This window comes from Chenopodium album, chromosome 22, assembly GCF_948465745.1.
Source record: "Chenopodium album chromosome 22, dcCheAlbu1.1, whole genome shotgun sequence".
Taxonomy (NCBI): domain Eukaryota; kingdom Viridiplantae; phylum Streptophyta; class Magnoliopsida; order Caryophyllales; family Amaranthaceae; genus Chenopodium; species Chenopodium album.
The window spans coordinates 7,808,119-7,826,474 of record NC_137855.1 but is presented as its reverse complement, the minus strand read 5'-3'; the positions used below and the strand labels follow the sequence as shown (position 1 = coordinate 7,826,474).

General features: G+C 36.7%; 3 protein-coding genes and 1 pseudogene across 3 annotated transcripts; 2 read left to right on the top strand and 2 right to left on the bottom strand.

Annotated features, from left to right (window-relative positions):
- The first annotated feature begins 127 nt into the window (after positions 1–127).
- On the top strand, positions 128–2,418 carry LOC145603847 (putative UDP-glucuronate:xylan alpha-glucuronosyltransferase 4 pseudogene; annotated as a pseudogene).
- Positions 2,419–5,052: 2,634 nt separating this feature from the next.
- LOC145603846 (putative microtubule-binding protein TANGLED) lies at positions 5,053–6,799 on the bottom strand. The gene is made up of 4 exons (XM_081659824.1): positions 6,547–6,799; positions 6,273–6,415; positions 5,981–6,039; positions 5,053–5,882 (listed from the first exon to the last, which is right to left on the bottom strand). Exons 1-4 carry the CDS (start codon positions 6,631–6,633, stop codon positions 5,053–5,055), a joined length of 1,119 nt encoding a protein of 372 aa, XP_081515950.1. The 5' UTR covers positions 6,634–6,799.
- A 1,616-nt stretch (positions 6,800–8,415) lies between these two features.
- Positions 8,416–13,168, bottom strand: LOC145604800 (kinesin-like protein KIN-14S). Its single transcript, XM_081660756.1, has 12 exons — positions 13,018–13,168; positions 12,820–12,903; positions 12,066–12,196; positions 11,881–11,980; positions 11,482–11,778; positions 11,101–11,380; positions 10,360–10,521; positions 9,964–10,179; positions 9,836–9,873; positions 9,564–9,727; positions 9,370–9,483; positions 8,416–9,286 (listed from the first exon to the last, which is right to left on the bottom strand). Exons 1-12 carry the CDS (start codon positions 13,022–13,024, stop codon positions 8,606–8,608), a joined length of 2,274 nt encoding a protein of 757 aa, XP_081516882.1. The 5' UTR covers positions 13,025–13,168; the 3' UTR covers positions 8,416–8,605.
- Positions 13,169–14,509: 1,341 nt separating this feature from the next.
- LOC145605982 (uncharacterized) lies at positions 14,510–18,352 on the top strand. Its single transcript, XM_081662051.1, has 9 exons — positions 14,510–14,888; positions 15,443–15,530; positions 16,019–16,132; positions 16,303–16,385; positions 16,490–16,604; positions 17,242–17,333; positions 17,575–17,640; positions 17,724–17,817; positions 18,011–18,352. Exons 1-9 carry the CDS (start codon positions 14,602–14,604, stop codon positions 18,119–18,121), a joined length of 1,050 nt encoding a protein of 349 aa, XP_081518177.1. The 5' UTR covers positions 14,510–14,601; the 3' UTR covers positions 18,122–18,352.
- Positions 18,353–18,356: the final 4 nt, after the last annotated feature.

Below are 18,356 nucleotides of genomic sequence, written 5' to 3'. Positions count from 1 at the left end.
CTTATTACATTCATACACACCAAACTTTTATTCCACTTTCACAAAATTAAAATCTCCATCGACTACATAATTCACATATTCACTTGATTAGCTAGTTAATGAATCCCAAGCCATAATTTCTTAGAATATGGGTGCTTTCACAAAGCCTATTGGCTTACAATTACCTTCTTCCATTTGCACCACTTCATCAAGTCATCAACTTGTAACATATCGTCTTGTCTTATTGATCTTCATCTCCTTCCCTTTACTCCTCCTAAATGTGTTCCTCCCCCATCCTCAACTCATTGATGTCATCTTCCTTCAGACACAGTCTATAACCTCCTCCTCCTCCTCCTTCCCCTCTTCAAACAAAGTCAAACAACCAAAGTGGCTTGAGGTCATTCGTAGGACTCAGTTGAACCCTAAGGAGCCATTAAGGGTGGGTTTGGTCAACTTCAAGGATTCAGAGCAATCTCTCTTGCAACTAGGCGGGATTGCAGAGTTTGTAACCATAAATTTTGAGTCTGTCTCCCCTAATGTCACATGGAAGAAGATCTTCCCAGGGTGGATTAACGAGATGAACCCTAAAGGAAGGTGTCCGGAGACTATCCCCATGCCAGAGACCGGGAAGTATCTAGAGTTAGATGTGGTGGTGGCATGTTTACCTTGTAGAAATGATCTAGTGAACAAGGGAAAACTTAATCATTGGGAGGAGGGGATTAGAGATGTTCGTAGGTTGCAAGTTAGCCTAGCTAGTGCTCGAGTGATAGTTGATCAAAATCATGGGATTAACAAAGATGATAATGATGTTCATGCAGTGTTTATCACAAAATGTGAACCGATGGTAGAGATATTTAGGTGTGATGATTTAATATGGCATAGAGAGGAGTATTGGGTATACAAGCCTAATGTTGAGAAGTTGAAAGAGGTGATTAGCATGCCTATAGGAAGTTGTGCCCTTGCTCGTCCTTATGCTAGGGCTCGAGGTAATTAAGATATCTAATTATTCCCTTAATTGTGTACTTTGTTGTTTGGTGTGATCTTATTTAGGTTTAGGTAAAATGCTAGGTTACATTTTGGTAAACCTAACTTATGTATGATAATATGAACTTGTTTTTGGTTAGATTTTAGATAGTAATTTAAATGAAATTTGTCATGAAAACTAACTCTTAGCTTCATTTATAAATCATGATATATTTGCCAACTAATATATATTCATTTATTGATTTTTACATGGTCATTCCATCGTGGATGATAATAGTTTATGCATCCCTAAATACTTTAGGGTGTAAATGTATAGGATGTAGTTAAGCATGCATCACAATTGTAACCTAATTATAAGGAAAATCATGATTTAAATTTATTGAGTAGAATAACAAATAAATTTATACACCGAGTATACTCAAATTAAACTATCTTGAGTAAATCATCAAAATCTAGTTGGAATAAATTTGCATTTTGATATACTACGATATGACACATACAGGTAGTAGGCATCTACAAAACATTGATCAATTGTCGGCAAGTTCACCAAGCACCAACAAGCCAAGACAAGCCTATGTAACGGTTCTTCACTCGTCAGAATTTTATGTATGTGGAGCCATAGCTCTAGCACAAAGCATCCTTCAAACTAACACCACCAAGGACCTAGTCCTTCTTGCGGACCACACCATCTCTAAGCATTCCATACAAGGTCTCCAAGCCGCGGGCTGGAAGGTAAGGCAAATTGACCGTATAAGGAGTCCTAACTCCAAGGTTGATTCCTACAATGAGTGGAATTATAGCAAGTTAAGGGTGTGGCAATTGACCGAGTATGACAAGGTCATGTTCATTGACTCTGACTTCATTGTGCTTCATAACATTGATCGATTCTTTGACTATCCTCAGCTTTCAGCTGCACCTAATAATAAATGGCTATTTAACTCGGGGATCATGCTCCTAGAGCCATCCGAGTGCTTTTTTTACCATCTTATGAGCAAACGCTATACTTTAAAGTCTTACAATGGTGGAGACCAAGGATATTTAAATGAGATCATAACTTGGTGGCATAGGCTAACAGTGAAATTGAATTTCATGAAGTATTTTCCTAAGGAATTTGGTGATGAGTTGCGGTTCATTCCTAATGATCAACACACCATCCACTTCTTAGGGATGAAACCATGGTCGTGTTATAGAGATTATGATTGTAATTGGCATAGAGAGGAATATCACAATTTTGCAAGTGATAAGGTGAATGCGAGGTGGTGGCAAGTGTATGATGAAATGCCAAAAGAGTTGCAATACTATTGTGGGATGACCGAAGAAGCTGATGCAAAACTCCGCGAATTCAAAGCCCTCGCTCAACAGGAAAAGCTCAAAGATGAGCATTGGAGGATTGAAATTAAGGATCCTAGGCAGTATAATTTGGTAAATTATGTCAAAAAGGAAAATCCTGAATGAAGGAGTGAAAGATGGTCATTAGCCCTACATAACAAAAATACATTTGTATTAATTCTAATCATTAGATTATGAATATATACTTGTTTATAAACTTTTTTTACATATAGAAAACTAGAGAGATTCAATTTCTTTCTTTTTTTTTCGTCTAAAATTAGAGTATGTTATTTGCTATTTTAAATTATCAAAAACAAAATTGGGTGGTCTATATTTATGTTTTTCATCCTTCAAAATCAATCAATCAATCAATCAATCAATCAAAGCCTTAATCCCAAAAGTGGGGTCGGCTAACATGAACCAAATATGATTATTCCGTGTAGTCATCAACATAAATCTTTCTCCTCCATCCCTTACGATCCAAAACTTCATCCTCACGTAAATCCATGCACTTCATATCCTTCCTCACTCCTTCCAACCAAGTCATTTTTGGTCTCCCTCTTCCTCGTTTAATCCCTCCATGATCCCACTCTTCCACTCTTCGCACCGGTGCACCCACGGGTCTCCGTCTTACATGTCCAAACCAACGCAGACGATTTTCCCTTAATTTATCTGCAATGTCTGCCACACCTACTTTCTTGCGAATAACCTCATTTCTGATTCTATCTCTTAAAGTGTTTCCACACATCCACCTTAACATGCGCATTTCCGTAACCTCCATCTTTTTAATATGCTCTTTCTTAGAAGCCCAACATTCTGTACCATAGAGCAACACTGGTCTTATGGCAGTCCTGTAGAATTTTCCCTTCAACTGTAGGGGAATGCTGCGGTCGCATAACACTCCCGTGGCCGCTCTCCATTTAAGCCACCCTGACTTAATTCTGTGGGTTACGTCTTGATCAATGTCACCATTCTTCTGGATGATCGACCCAAGATACTTAAAACATTCACTCATGGTCAAATCCTTTCCATCCAAACTCACCACTTCATTGCTTGTCCCCCTCTGATTGCCAAAACGACATACCAAATATTCAGTCTTACTCCGACTTAGCTTAAACCCTCTAGATTCCAACCTTTGCCTCCATTGCTCCAACTTAACATTAACCCCGTCCTTAGTCTCATCCACCAAAACGATATCATCCGCGAACAACATACACCATGGAACCTCATCTTGAAATGGTCTAGTTAATTCATCTAGAACCGTTGCAAAAAGAAAAGGGCTTAATGCAGACCCTTGATGCAATCCGATTGTAATAGGGAAATCTTTTGTCAACCCTCCGCATGTCCTCACATTTGTTGACACATCCCGATACATATCCTTAACTAGGTCTACATACCTTCGTGGGATACCTTTCTTCAACATTGCCCACCAAAGTATCTCTCTTGGCACCTTGTCATATGCCTTCTCTAAATCAATAAAGACCATATGAAGATCTTTCTTCTTTACCCTATAAAACTCCATCATTTGTCTTATCAAATGGATTGCCTCCATAGTAGATCTCCCAGACATAAAACCAAATTGGTTATCTGAAATGCTTGTGTATGCCCTCAACCTTTGTTCAATCACCCTTTCCCACAGCTTCATAGTGTGGCTCATAAGCTTAATTCCTCGGTAGTTAGAACAATCTTGAGCGTCTCCTTTGTTTTTATAAACCGGGACCAAGGTGCTCTTCCTCTAATCTTGTGGGATCCTTGTAGCCGTCCATATCTTGTTGAAAAGGTTTGTTAACCAATCAATACCAATCTTACCCAAACACCTCCACACCTCTATCGGTACCCCATCAGGGCCAACCGCCTTCTTAGGTTTCAACTTCCTCAGTGCAATCTCCACCTCTACTCTCCTAATCCTTCGCACATACTCCATGTTGATTTCTTCATCACTCACAGAGGTATCTCCTATCACAACTCCATTACTTCCATTAAATAATTCATCGAAGTACCCCTTCCACCTGTCCTTGATGTCCTCCTCTTGCACTAGGACCATTTGGTTCTTATCTTTGACACACTTCACCATGCCAATATCCTTCCTTGCCTCTTGTCTTCTCTTTGCCATCTTATAAATGATCCTTTCTCCCTCCTTGGAATCAAGTTTTTCATAAACCTCCTGATATGCCTTTTCTTTCGCTTGACGAACAGCTGCCTTTGCCTTACTCTTAGCCTCCTTATACGCTGCAAAGGTTTCATCACTCCTACATTTTCCTAAGGCTTGATAGCATTCCCTTTTTTGCTTAATTACTGCTTTCACCTCTTCATTCCACCACGAAGTATCTCTCTGTATCGAAGTTCTTCCCCTTACTTCCCCTAAGACCTCTTTGGCCACTCTTAGGAAACAGTTCTTCATTCGTAACCAAGTCATGTCCGGATCCACCTCTCCATCCCAATCCGCTTCTTCAATTACCTTTTCTGTAAAAACCTTAGCCTTTGCATCCCTTAGGGTCCACCATCTTATCCTCGGTTCTTCTTGTCTAACTTTTTTCTTCGCCTTCTCTTTCAGACGAATAGTCATTAAATCATACACTAATTTATGTTTTTCATAAACTAATTAAAAAAAGACGATCCAACTCATCTAATACAAAGTAAAAAAAGTGAATGAAGTATTATATAAGCTGAAAGAATCAACACAATATTATCAATTTGGACATTGAGAAAATATCAATAATAGAAACATAAGATATTGTTTCAAGAGAACTAAATCATACACTAATTTGCAACTCCAACAACATTTTTGGGAGTAGAAAATCTCATTGGCATCATCATCAATGGAGGAGGCCTCTGTTTCACCCCATTCATCATCATCATCCCATCATGACTACTATTCATTGAAATCCTTCTTCCCTTCAATGGAGAAACGAATCGATTCACCAACCTCGAAGGCGATAACGATCTCCTTAGCTTTGACGCTATTGAAGAAGCCGGTTTCGGGGGCGATTTCCTACCAGAAGATGCAGGCTTTGAAACAGGGGAAACAGAGGTGAAACCCTTTTGTGGGCTTTTGATTTTCACAGGGGATTTAACCAAAAATTTATGAGGAGTTTCCCTCTTTTTCGCCATTAATGGAGATCTTGTCTTGCTAATTTGCTGCTTTTGTGAAGTGGGTGATGTTGAATGAAACAGAGGATTTGGGAAAAGAACAGTTTTTTTAGCCCAAGGTTTATGTTTTGGTGATACTCTGTTTGCCACATTATATCTCATGCTACTCTGTTTTGGTGATACCCTGTTTATGTTTACTCTATCGATTTCGGGTCTTTTCTCCGGCGAAACCCTGAAATTGATCCTCGATCGAGCTCTTCGAACAGACGGGGTGCTCGATTCTGCTCGAATGATACGGAATTGATGCTGTTTTTCTCTCTTCCTTCGGGTTTCGAGGGGTGTCTTTTCGGGGTTCGGTCTTTGTTTCCGAGGTACAGGTGTTTTAGGATCATCAATGTTGGAATTCCTCATAATTTCTCTTGTTACTTTACTTGATTCCAGGATTTCTGCTACTGTTTCTCCTACTAACATTGCTGATAATGACATTCTTTTCCATTCCCCTGTAATTAATTTCATCAAATTTGTCAAAAGTTATCATCAAATTTAATCAAAGAAAATCAGCAAATCAAGTGATGAATTGATGATACTAGTATTTTACCTGAAACATTTGCTTGTAATTTCCCAGTTGGAGATTTCTTTGATCCATTATTTCTAATTCTGCAAAAATCACAAAAACCCTAATCAAAATACATATAATAATGTACTAATCCCACCAAATTTACCCCTAATTTAATACATTTTCCTACAATTTTGAACTCGAAACAATATTTAACAACGGCTCTAAACCCAGATTTCAAACAGAAGTAATTGACTGTAAAACGCTAATAGCATAATTTGAACTCGTAACGTGACAACTAAATCCGAAAAAATGCGAAAAAAGCGCAATTTACCTCATCGATTCCTGCTTGCATCTGAGACTAGTTTTTAAGTAAGCTTTAGTACTACGAGGGCTAAGTTTAACACCAGCAACCACTTTATTTCCTCCAGTAACTGTATATTGAAGTTCTTGCAATCTTTCCATACATTGATCCACCTATCCAAATCAAACACCAAAAAATAATTGATAAATGAAGAAATAATTAACCAAATAAAGAGAAAATTAAAATCAAAACAACCCACAAAATCAAATCAAAAAAATTAATTTTTGAACAAAAAAAATTGCACCTTTTTAACAGTTTCTCTGATAAGAGTAGGGCTTAATGGAGGAGCCACCATTATCTTCCTCTGTTTTGGTGGGGTTCTTGCCACCATTTTTATTTCTCAAATAAAAGAAAAAAAAATCTTTTTAAAATTCAAATATTAAAAAAAAAAGGTGATTTTTCAAGGAATAGGTTTATCTCTCTAGAAATTAAAGTTGGGAAAAGTCAAATTGGAGCTACAAAAATGAGTTGATGATGAGGGAGAAAGTTGAAAGAAATTGGGGGGTTTTGGTTGAAGAAGAGTAACGGCTTCTTTTTCTTTTGGTTCCAACGGTCGAATTTATTTTTGGGTACATTTAAATTAGATTTATTTTTGGGAGTTGAGTGTAAACTTTAAACGAGAAACTAAAATTAGGAGTGGTCCTAATGGACCCAACTTATAGCCGTCAATTTTGCATCTGTGAGGCGCAATGTCACTTGCCAAGCTAATCTAACGGTCACCAAGCTTTAATAGTACTTGAGTATTATAGTCAAAACCTTTTTTTTTCAACTTAATCAACTGTATTTATTCAATTGTATATTGATGAATCTTAAATCTTAAATAGTGAAATTCGAAAAAGACTGGATGCATATTTTGTAAATAAAAGGAATATGAACACCACCAATAATATTATGTCAACTCAGCAGATCCCAGTAAATTAAAGAGGGAAGCTAAAATACGGGGTGAGGAAGCCGAGCAAAAATTCTGGTTTACTTGATGATGAGGGACAGAGGGAGGGTTTGAGAGGGGTATTTGGTGTGCATCATCTTCAACACTAAATTTAGATGAGCAACAACTTTAATGTGCATCACCTTTTACTCCGAATATGTTCAACTAATTAAAGTAGAGAGAAGAAGTTTTACATAGAACACAAGTTTGGTTGAATGTTACAAGACATAAAATAGCATCAGATTAACCAATGCACCAAGAACACATCTAGTTTATCAAAACAACATAATAATACCATAAACTACACAAGCAAATAATGGGGATATGTTGTACACACACATCATTAAAACGTACTCCGTATGAGAAAACAATGAGCAATAAACGATTTTGTTTTAATTGACCCAAGATTTAGGTTGGAGAACCATGTGAATTTAGGGTATTGGAAGTACACTCTTAATTAATGATTCCGCCTTCAATTATTCTAGTACTCCAATAACTTATGTTCAAATAGAGCAGGGGCAGGCTGGGTTATCCGTGACCTCTGCTCGTCGAAGGTCCTGGGTGGTGGGAGTCGAGCTTTTATGGCGAGTTCTGCTTTACATTATGAGTTACATTCCTGTTTATGGGGGGTTCAATTTGCAGTGCGCAAGGGGTTTTTGAAGATCCGGATTCATCCGGATTGTGCTGCTGTCCTTTCTTTTCTCTCATCTCGAGGGTCTTTAGACATTTCGGTTTGGTGGCTCATTCAAGACTTGCGAGATGCCATTTGTTCCCTGTTGGTGTGTCAGATTCGGAAAGTTCCTCGGACTTGGGTTTCACCAGCTCACTGGTTGGCGGGGTGTGCTCGTCGTAGGCAGTTGTTGTATTTTCAGTATTAGTTTTTTCCTAGCTCTTTTGTCAAAATAATAATAATAATAATAATAATAATAATAATAATAATAATAATAATAATAATAATAATAAAATACAATGTTTGAGGAGTAATTTTGCAATCAAGTATGAGTCATCCTTGCATTTACAGTTTTTGGTAACCATTAGTTCTTGGGAAATTTTCATTATCACAATTGAAGGGGAAATTTTCATGAATTCATCTCAACATAGCCTTAAAAAATGACATGAGTGAATTTCATTAGCATATAAAACCGTACTAAACATTTCTGAAATTAACATATTGTAAGACAGGAAAATTAATCAAAACATCACACTGATGTTACAAGAAAAGTAAAAAAATACTATGCATATTTGAGCTTAAAATCTCTATTCATTAGTTTTCATCTAAGTACAGCCTACTGATTTGGAAGACCCAAGGATATATGTAGGTGACGAATTGCAGTTAACAAAGAGAAATAAATGCATATTTTCACATCATAGGGTATCATACTATAGACTTCCGGAAGTTTTTCAAGCCTCGCAACTTCAAAGGACTCCAAACAACTGGCTTTTTCTGCAGGGCAACCACGGTAGGGTGCTTCGGCCTCCACGAACCCTGTTGAGGAGGGCTTGCCATAAACCTCCTACTGCTCATAGGTGTTGCTGCTTCCACAGAGGGCAGAGGAGAAAACGGCTTTGAAAATCGCCTTACCCTTGATGCCTCCCTGAAAAATGAGGGCCCTGGTAATGCACTCTCGCGTTTTGACTTACTGAGAGGTGTTTGATGGTAATTTGACTCAGGACGGAGTGTTGCCATGGAGACCCTTCTTCTGGGCTGCATAGGTGCCATTGTTTCGGTTGATGGTCTCACAGCGACGGAGATCCTTCGTGGCCCCCTCATGGCTCTTGTATTTGATCCATTCGAAGTGTTTTCTTTACCATCGTATGAACTTGAGAAACGAGAAGAGAAAGTAGAAGTCTTCTTTGCCTGGACAGGTGATGGTTGGGGCATGTAATTGCTTATCTTTCGCAACGGCATCCTTGAATTTGAAGGACCTAGTGGAGGCTTCCTCTCTGTTGTGGTCTTTTGTGCCTGTCTTGGTTGCCTGATAGAAGCAGCAGCCCTATTTTCCTGCTTCTGTCTAGTTTTCCTCTCCTCCGCCAGTTGATTTTCAAGATCCCGCACCTGTTGAGATATTTTTCTTAAGAAAAATGCTTGGTGTGGAATACATAATACATATCACGCATATCAATGGTATATGAAAGTACCTTCTCCTGAAGACTTCTGCAGATATGCTCTCTGGCAGAAAGCCTTAATTGCAAAGATTGCACACTATCCTGCAGTTTCTTTGTTTCTTTATCATCATGCTTTAACTTCTCAGCCTGTTAAAAATGACTACAAGCATAAGTTGCATGCAAGACTGAACATCAATATCAAGCTAAATATCTCCCCAAAAACATACCAGATGCTTATACTTGAGGAGCTCAGAGATATCTGCTTGCTTGCGGGCTGGACCATATTCAATTCCCTTGACTCGACTAGCAAAGTTCAGGGAGCATAGAGTCTCACCCACGTCAGCATCACTAGGACTAATTTGGACGAACATCAGGGTCTTGCAATCACCTCCTGCAATGCCATTGAATCATAGAGATGGGTAAGATGAGAAAAGTAAACCATAACTCAGTTTTTTTTTTTTTTTGAAACAGCCATAACTCAGTTTAATAAGTATCTTACCTAAAGAGCTCTGCAACATGTGGGTGAGTTTTGAGTTTCTGAAAGTTAACAACAATTAAGTTAAGACGATGAAGTTCAAAAACACGCTGAATGTCTAGAAAAATCTGCATATAGAAACATGTATCGACCTGTATGGAACGTGGTTTGTTTTAGTTGCAAGAGCAGAGATGACATCACCAAGAGCTGAGAGGGATTTATTGATGAACTGAGATTCCTTCAGTCTTTCACCCTCAACTTCAATTCTTCCAACACGCTCACTTCCAGCCAAGTCCACCAACCAAAGGTTGCTCTTTGTCCTTTGTCCATTCATTAAGTTTTCCCCTTTCACAGTAATCCGCAGCAAGCTACAAGCGTGGCAAAATTAATTAATTCCACAGAATGGCTGCTCCAATATTTCTACCATCATTGCATTATTTAATGTAGTTGCAGGAGTCCATTATATAACATTCAGAGTGTAAAGACAGACATATGCAACATTGCAGACAATAACAGGGTAGCATTCAATTATATCAGAGAAAAATTACCAATGGGAACGGCTACTGAATTCATTAGCATTGGTTGATCCAACAGATCTCACTCGGCTCCCATTCTTGAGTAATTCCCATACTTCATCTGTACCATAAACATGAGCTTCAACTAGCCCAGGAATTTCTTGTGTTCCTTCTGGAGCTTGTTTTATTTCCAACCTGAATAAACAAAATGCAACACTTAGACATTATAAACCCTATACAAGTGAGCCTTCCATACTAAGACATTTGCATGAACCAAAATTAACAGCTTCCATTTAACAGCTGATTTAACAAAGGTATAGAAAGGCTAAAATGCAAGGATGAACGTTAAAGATGTTATGAACTGATCATAGTCACGTCAGAACTCAAGGTAACAAAAAGTCAACAACTGCCTAGCCAATCTTTAGATAAATAGATACTCTATTAAATTTCTGTAGTTCTTTAAGAAAATTCTGCATAAGTAGTGGTGAAGCCTTTATCGATGCTTAAGCATGTAAGACCAAAGGCCAAAGGAGAAAAGTGACAGAAGTGACAATTCCAGAATTAAGCATGAACACCTTCTAAGGATATATGGAATTTAGCTTTGATTATTGTAAGCCACCCCTAAAATCAATTGGTGCTGACAATCTTAGAATCAGTAGCTAGATTCCCACATGAATGTTTATGCATATTTAAGCATCAGTCATGCCTAGCTACACTCCCTACAAATTTAAGTAATCAAGCAGTATTCGACATTCTGTTTTAAGAATCACTTACTTCTTAGGTGGTTCACTGGTGTTCTCCACCAAGAGGTCCCTTATTTTTTCATTGTAGACCTCCAACATGCTGACAAATAGTTCGTATTTCACAGTACCGCTTCTCTGATTAGCAATCCTAAATAACTCCTCCAAAGTTCTATAGTTAACCCCTCTATTCTCTGGTGTGCCTTCCATGGTAAAGGTCTTTCCAGTTCCAGTTTGTCCATAGGCAAATATGCAAACGTTGTAGCCATCCAAAACAGAAGTGACAATTGGAGAAGTTTGTGCAAAGACCTCCTCTGCAAAGTCAAATATCAATGTCAATGACACACCAAAGAAGTGTAATTGGCTCCCTGAAGCTAAATTCACTATTAAAAAGGCAATCAACGCGATCAGGTACCTTGGTCAGCTTGGGGCCCAAATACATGGTCGAACTTGAATTGTTTCTTTGAAGAATCAGCACAAGTAACATTCAATTCATGGTCCTGGGAAGGAGGAATTTCGACAACAGAAATCGACCCACTTGCCCTTTCATCTTGATTCAATGGTCTGCATCTACAAAAGACCCTAATATTGCCTTTCAGCTCAATTACTTCATTGTACAGCCTCTTCCTTTCAGCATATTCTTCAATATACTTTTTCTTTAGAAGCTCAGACTCTTCCATGTACTTGTTCTTCAAAAGCTCATGCTCCTCACCTTATAACAGCAGTTCATACCCCATTAAAAAGCTGACTAGCAAAAAAAGCAACAACAACAACATAATTGACAAATTGAAGAATGAGATAAAACGGCACATACTTAGGTGCTGAAGTGTATTCAAAACTTCAAAGCCGGGAAATTGATTGCTCGTTAACTCCTTTACCTCGGCTGATAGAGATTTATGCTCCTTCCTCAAAGTCTAACAATCACACAATAAGGCTTTCCATCTTAAGCAAGATTAACAACCACAGACACAGCAAAATAATAATTATATTGAAGTTCACCTGAATTTTGTTACTTAGATCATTGATTTTCTTTAGTGTTGGAAGCTTAGGCTCTTCATCAACTGAAACTGCTTGGGATTCGTTCAAATATTGGCTTACATCAGTAGAATTCGTATTTTCCTCCACTCTATCTGAAAGTTCAAGATAATTCTAAATTCAGTACTAATATACAGCTCTTCAGACTTGGCATGCATAACAATTTTATACCAATTTCCCATTCATCATGAATTTTTTCTCAACAATTATTAAATTTTCAAGCAATTGTATGAACTATGAAACAAATTTAACAGCAAGTAACTGCCAACGCCACCAACACACAAAAAAGGGCAAATAATCACGACACAATGCAATAGAACAAAATTATTTCCTAAATTATTCTTAATTGATTCCCAACTAATTCAACAGTATAGAAAATTTTCAGTTCCGGTGAAATGAGATCTTTATAAACCCTAAAATCAAATGTTACAAAATTGATGAAGAACATAAAAAATGTGCAAAATCCAAGAAACGAACATCATCTCATCCAAAACCCTAAATGATCAAGAAATCAAGAAACCCAATTTCACCAACTAACAAACACTCGCTAAGTTCAAGAATTTCACGGTAAACCTAGGGTTTTACTCGATTAACAAAATTGAAATCAACAACCTCAACAACAACAACAACAACAACAACAACAACAGCAAAAATACTACAAAAAATCATAGAAAAGAAACTAAAATTAAAACATAAGAACAGAATATCAAATTGTTACCGTTTTGAGCATGTGGTGTTGCATTTGCTGACTCCATAAACGAGTTTGCGTCGCCATTTTCCCGAACGATTTCTACAGTTTGATCTGCGGATAAAAATGAAAAATAAAGTGAAATTCGAATGATTTTAAGGGAAAAAAAAGGGAAAATTCCGACGAAATTGAAAATTAAGAAAGATGAATTGATTGAGTTCTACTCACCATCCATTTTTTCCAACAAATTAATTATGCTGAAACCAAGTAATTTGAAGAATTCTGAAAATGAAAATTAGGGATTTGAGGAGAATATGAGAGAGAAAGTGAGCTTGAAAGTTAGATTTTAGAGAGAGAAAGAGAAGGTGTTTGTGAAAGAAAGGAAGAAGATGGCGAAATCTCAAACGGTCAGAAAAGTTGTAAATTTGAAGGAGGATGAATTGGAGCCGTTTGATTACATTTAACTTGAATACAACGGCTACTTTTATGATTTTGGAGCGTCTAGTTTCTCTTTGGGTTGGGCTTATGACGATACTAGACCCGGTTGTGGAAATGGGTTTTGAAAAAAAAAAAAAAAAAAAAAAGGTAAGAAAAATAATCATTACGATGCCTTCTAGTGTTCACGGTTCACGAAAAGGATTTCTAATATATGGAGTATTAGACGAAAAATGTACAAGGTACTTTCATGAATTCACAAGAGGAATTTCTAAATTGTGTTGCATACCCCAGGTTATAATTATATGGTTTCGGACAAATTTTAATTTTTATTCTAATTATTTTAAAAGAATGGTGTCTCATGTACAATACAAACTACTAATTCACAAGAGGAATTTCTAAATTGTGTTGCATACCCCAGGTTATAATTATATGGTTTCGGACAAATTTTAATTTTTATTCTAATTATTTTAAAAGAATGGAGTATTTATTAATAACATTTTATGTTTATATAGTCTTATAAATGACTTACTAATTGTTTGGGGAGATAAAAATGAAAGTCAAGACCATACAATAATTTTTCCGCTATGGAAAAAAGAAGCATGGTGATAGATTTTTGAGCTAAAATTTGACTAACTGCGAGTGCATCGTCATAAGGGTCTGTTCTGATTTACTGAACTGATTGGAGCTGAATTAAACTAACTGGAGCTTAAGTGAATTGTTTATGAGAGAAAGAAATTAGGAACAGAACTGAATTGATTGGAGCTGAACTGAACTGAAATTAAGCTAAAGAGAACAAGTCCTAAGTTGGAAAATGTTCCGATTTGAGACAATGCTTCTGTATCAAATGAATAAAAAAAAATTATAAAAGCAACTCTAAATTAGTAAAATTACCCCAAAAAAGAAGTTATCAATTAAACTATAAATATCTTGGTCAAACTATACTTAAATATCAACTCTATTAAATATGACTCTAGAACTAAACAAGTCATACTGAGCACACTTAATACTAGCGAAAGCTAGACACAGGTCGAGTCATGCAAGTCCACGTGTCATGCTAGCGTACTTCGTACTTAAAAAGTGATTTTAGAAAATGATTAACAAAAAGGAAGTGTTATTCCAAGCTTGTATCAAATATTGAAATTCAACGGGCGCACGACAACACGGCACATGACCCACAAGTGTGTCTCTCGTGCCATTTCAAGCTTGTGGTAAGCTCGCACCAAGTGAGGCCATTTTCAAGCCAACTCGCCTCATGCACAACTCTAATCCTGGCTCATCTAGTAAAAAAAAACAATTAAAAACAGACTTCACCTTTATCAATGATATTTTCTGGTAATGTGGTTAGGATAAGCAGAATCTGACAGAACCAAATCAATGGCCAGTTCTTCACAACCAAGCTTGTTGAGCTACCACCATACTTGCTCCTCTTCTTCCTGTAATTCCAACTTGACTACTCGATTTCCCTCTTCAATTTCTCTCTCCTTTCTCAATGGATCCACCAGAACTCAATTTCCCAGAAATCTTTCACTCTCTTTAACTAAAATTCATGCTAAATTTGACAAATTTGAGGGTAGTGAAGATAATCCAGTACAGTTGCAGCAAGAAGAAGTTCAAGAAATTGAAGAATCCCCTGATCAAGAAATAAAAGAAGAAGATGATGAGTGAGATTCTATTTATACTGATTTTCTGATTGTTTGTTTTGTTGCTATTAGAATTTTTGATCTTGTAAAAAAAAAATGGAGAAAATTATTCGTTTTGTGTGTGTGAAATACGGGGAGAATTGGGTGTTATGTGAAAAAATCGAGCGCAATCAAAGATATTAATGATCAAAGTTTATGTCTTTGTGAAAAATTGAATTGGTAAAACTCAAGTTACAAGGTTGTGGTTTGTTTTACTTTGATAAAAATTGCATCTTACCTTTTCATTGGCGAAATTGAAATGATCAGTTTATTTGTACAGTTTCATTTTTCCCAATTGGTTTAATTTTCATGCTTGAAATTAAGGGATTATATTATGGAGCTTCATGTCTGAATTTAGATTAAGCACTTGAATGCTGTAATTTGTGTTAAATGGGATGAGTAGATATTATGCCAAAATGTTCAGTACATGATTGTTCAATTACTAGTATAATAAGTATAGTCCTCGGCTTAATTGGCATATTTTCTGTTCATAGCTGAAGTGTATTGATGGCCATGTAATTAAAATTATTTGACAGTTGCCTGCCTTCTGACTTGGAGGGTGCAGTTCGACAATCCGGTCAAGCTAGTGCCTCGTTCGTGGATTCTGGTGGAACAAGGGCCATTGTAGGTGCTTCAGTATTAGAAAAGAGTTGTTGCCTTTTCAATTAGTTTTAGTTCTTGATTAAATTTCCTGATTTTCCCTTTTTTAAAATAATTAAGGAGGGGATTAAAAATTGTTGAGGGTGCTTTGGGAAATCATGTCATATGCTTAATTATGAGAAATCAAGAATGTGACAATTTATTTCTGTACAATAGAGTAATTAAAAGCTAAATAGTCTGAATGTCCTGCAACAAAAAAGGTCCTCCCTCTTTCAGATAGTTCAGATCCAACTCCTATTAGTCCTATTTACAAATACGAGTGGTTTAGTAAAGAAAGAACAATTTATATTTTGAATAACAGGAGCTAAGAGCTTACATGTACTGGTAATTAGTAGATCATCAGTTCCATCCGTTGTTTCATCTTATACTTGGTAAATCTATTTATTGAAACTGAAAATAAGAACTGGCTTTGTTTTTGGATAGAATGTGAATTTCCTTTTTGCCTTTGGCAGGTTGAGTTGTTAATACCTCAGCTGCAATTTTTGGATGATGAAGGCGCACAAGCTGAGCTATGGGAACTGTCAAGGGTTTTCATAGATACGCTTATTGAGGAAACAGGATGTCAGGTTAGTTAAAAGTATTAATCTATAGCTACCCAAAGCATAGAATAAGAATAATTATGCAAAATAAATTGTTCAGTGGCATACTGAAATCTTACACCTTGGAGTTGCTTGGCGGTGATCAACTGATTCTTCACCTCTTCTACATAACTAAGTTAAATATTTTGGCTGAACAGAAAGTAAAAGCAATCTTTCCGGATACTGGAGCTGCTGCACTTCTGAAGTACCAATGGAAAGATGCTGTTTTTGGATTCTCTAGGTATAGCATGTTATATCCAAATTACTAATATCTGTCTTATGGTGTAGTATTTTTTGTTTCTTAGTAGTCTATGCTACCCTTTTCATGCTCATATTTTCTTGCAGCTTAAGTGATAGGAAGCCTGTAGAAGATGAAGATGAAATTGTTGTTATGGTGGTTCCTGATTATCAGATGTTGGAATATGTCCAGAAAATTGCCTCACTTCTCTCAGACGATCCGGTATTTACCTACTTATGTTGGCTTACATTGTCCTGTGTAAAATATAGTGTCCTTTTTCACTCGGTTTACAATGCTAAGTCGGCCATGCTCTTTTTTTTTTTTTTTTTTTTTTTTTTTCTTTTCAAAAAACAGTTGTAATACTTGATGTTATTTGTTTGTTTATTAATTCTATCTGTTATTGATACAAAAGTCACTTTTTCTTTTGGATGTAAAGAAATAAGATCGTATTTATAACAACAATATTTTACACTGGTATTTACTGAGAACATACTGGTAATGTCCCCTTTTATTCGTCATCAAAAGCATATATTGTGACTTTGATGAATGCACTGTATTCTGGAGATACAGGAGTCAGCATATCAGAATTACATTTCCAGCCTTTAACATTGGTTAAGTGTCTTGCTGTACTTGATTGAAAAGGGCTGCAGTCTGGACGCTCAACTTTGAATTACTTGCATGATAAAATGAAAGGGAACTGGGTAGTTTGATGATAGTTGCAGTCAATAAGATAGAACTAAGAGCTAGTAAGGAAAATTTTAACTGTTGTTTTCGAATTTCAGAGTACGATACATTGTGCTATATTGGTTTTCCACTCATACCTGCATCTGTCTTATGAAATTCCTCATAAATCTGTTAGCCAAGACCTCTCATCATGTGGAATCCACGTCTTGTCAGTGAAGATGTGGGAGTTGGATTCAACGTTCGGAAGTTAAGACGCTACTTTCTGAGGTAAATTTACTTTTCTCCTCTGTCATCCTCAAATTTTTAGCTCAGTTGACCAACACTACCAACCATACATAAAGATCAATCAAAATCACAGCTGTTGTATCAGATTGAATCTTACAGTCACTTGTGCTTCACGCCTTCACCCACTTCTCTTCCAGTTTATATAGAACTTGTTTGATGAATGTACTCTTATCTGGTTCAACCTTATTTGCAAGTATTAAGTAATATCTGGTATATGATGCAGAACATTCTCTGTGGTTTATTCAATGAGACCTTTCCCATCTGGTGCAGTGTTCAGGTGTTATCCTGGGTAAGTATACGCTACCATTGTTGTATACTAGTTTTCTTTGTTACAGATTTACTCATTTTCTGCAAATTTTTTTTTTTTAACAGATTATGGAAGGTATTCTATGATGATAAGAATAGACCAGGCAGGTATCTGCTTGCAAAAGAACTAATCAGTCGTCCTGATGCTGAAGAACTAGAGGTCAGTTTCTGCACATCAGACTGTCTACAAATACCATGACATCCTGAACCAACAGCTTAAAGTTGAGAATGAAATACAAAAATGATTTGGGAGACTCGAAAATGCAGTTAGATTTACAGTTGGGACATTTCGAAATTGTATTTTCTGTTGAAGTGTGTTCTTTATCAATAATATCTGCTTGTATCGAATGCAGTATATTTTTGGAGATGCACAAGAAAAAGAAGAGGAGGGACCTTCCTTGTTGGCTAGAGCTGCAGGCATATTCTCCTCGATGAATAGGTTCATGAGAGTCATATCAAAATAACCATCTTGGTTTTAAGGCATGCATCCAGACATTCCAGACTCTACTGCATCTGCAAAATTCCCTCCAATACCTCAGTAAATCTGTAATTAACTGACAGCGCCTTCCAAATGAGTGAAAACTTTTCTGTGTATACACGAGAGTTTGACAGAATCTTAGTATAGTTATTCAAATTTTATCCGAATGAGTTTCATTTGGTAATTGTCAATGGCATGGACACTATATCAGCCTCTTCTTT

Excerpts from the sequence above, each read along its gene's own strand:
- LOC145604800 (XM_081660756.1), bottom strand. Across the intron at positions 12,197-12,819 it reads AACACCACATGCTCAAAACG|ATAGAGTGGAGGAAAATACG; the intron begins GTAACAATTTGA and ends TTGAACTTTCAG. Across the intron at positions 11,381-11,481 it reads TGGGCCCCAAGCTGACCAAG|AGGAGGTCTTTGCACAAACT; the intron begins GTACCTGATCGC and ends TTGACTTTGCAG.
- LOC145605982 (XM_081662051.1), top strand. The coding sequence starts at position 14,602 with ATGGCCAGTTCTTCACAACCAAGCTTGTTGAGCTACCACCATACTTGC. Across the intron at positions 14,889-15,442 it reads ATAAAAGAAGAAGATGATGA|TTGCCTGCCTTCTGACTTGG; the intron begins GTGAGATTCTAT and ends ATTATTTGACAG. Across the intron at positions 16,605-17,241 it reads CACTTCTCTCAGACGATCCG|CCAAGACCTCTCATCATGTG; the intron begins GTATTTACCTAC and ends TAAATCTGTTAG.
- LOC145603846 (XM_081659824.1), bottom strand. The coding sequence starts at position 6,633 with ATGGTGGCAAGAACCCCACCAAAACAGAGGAAGATAATGGTGGCTCCT. Across the intron at positions 6,040-6,272 it reads TGCAAGCAGGAATCGATGAG|AATTAGAAATAATGGATCAA; the intron begins GTAAATTGCGCT and ends TGATTTTTGCAG. Across the intron at positions 5,883-5,980 it reads ATTACAAGCAAATGTTTCAG|GGGAATGGAAAAGAATGTCA; the intron begins GTAAAATACTAG and ends AATTAATTACAG.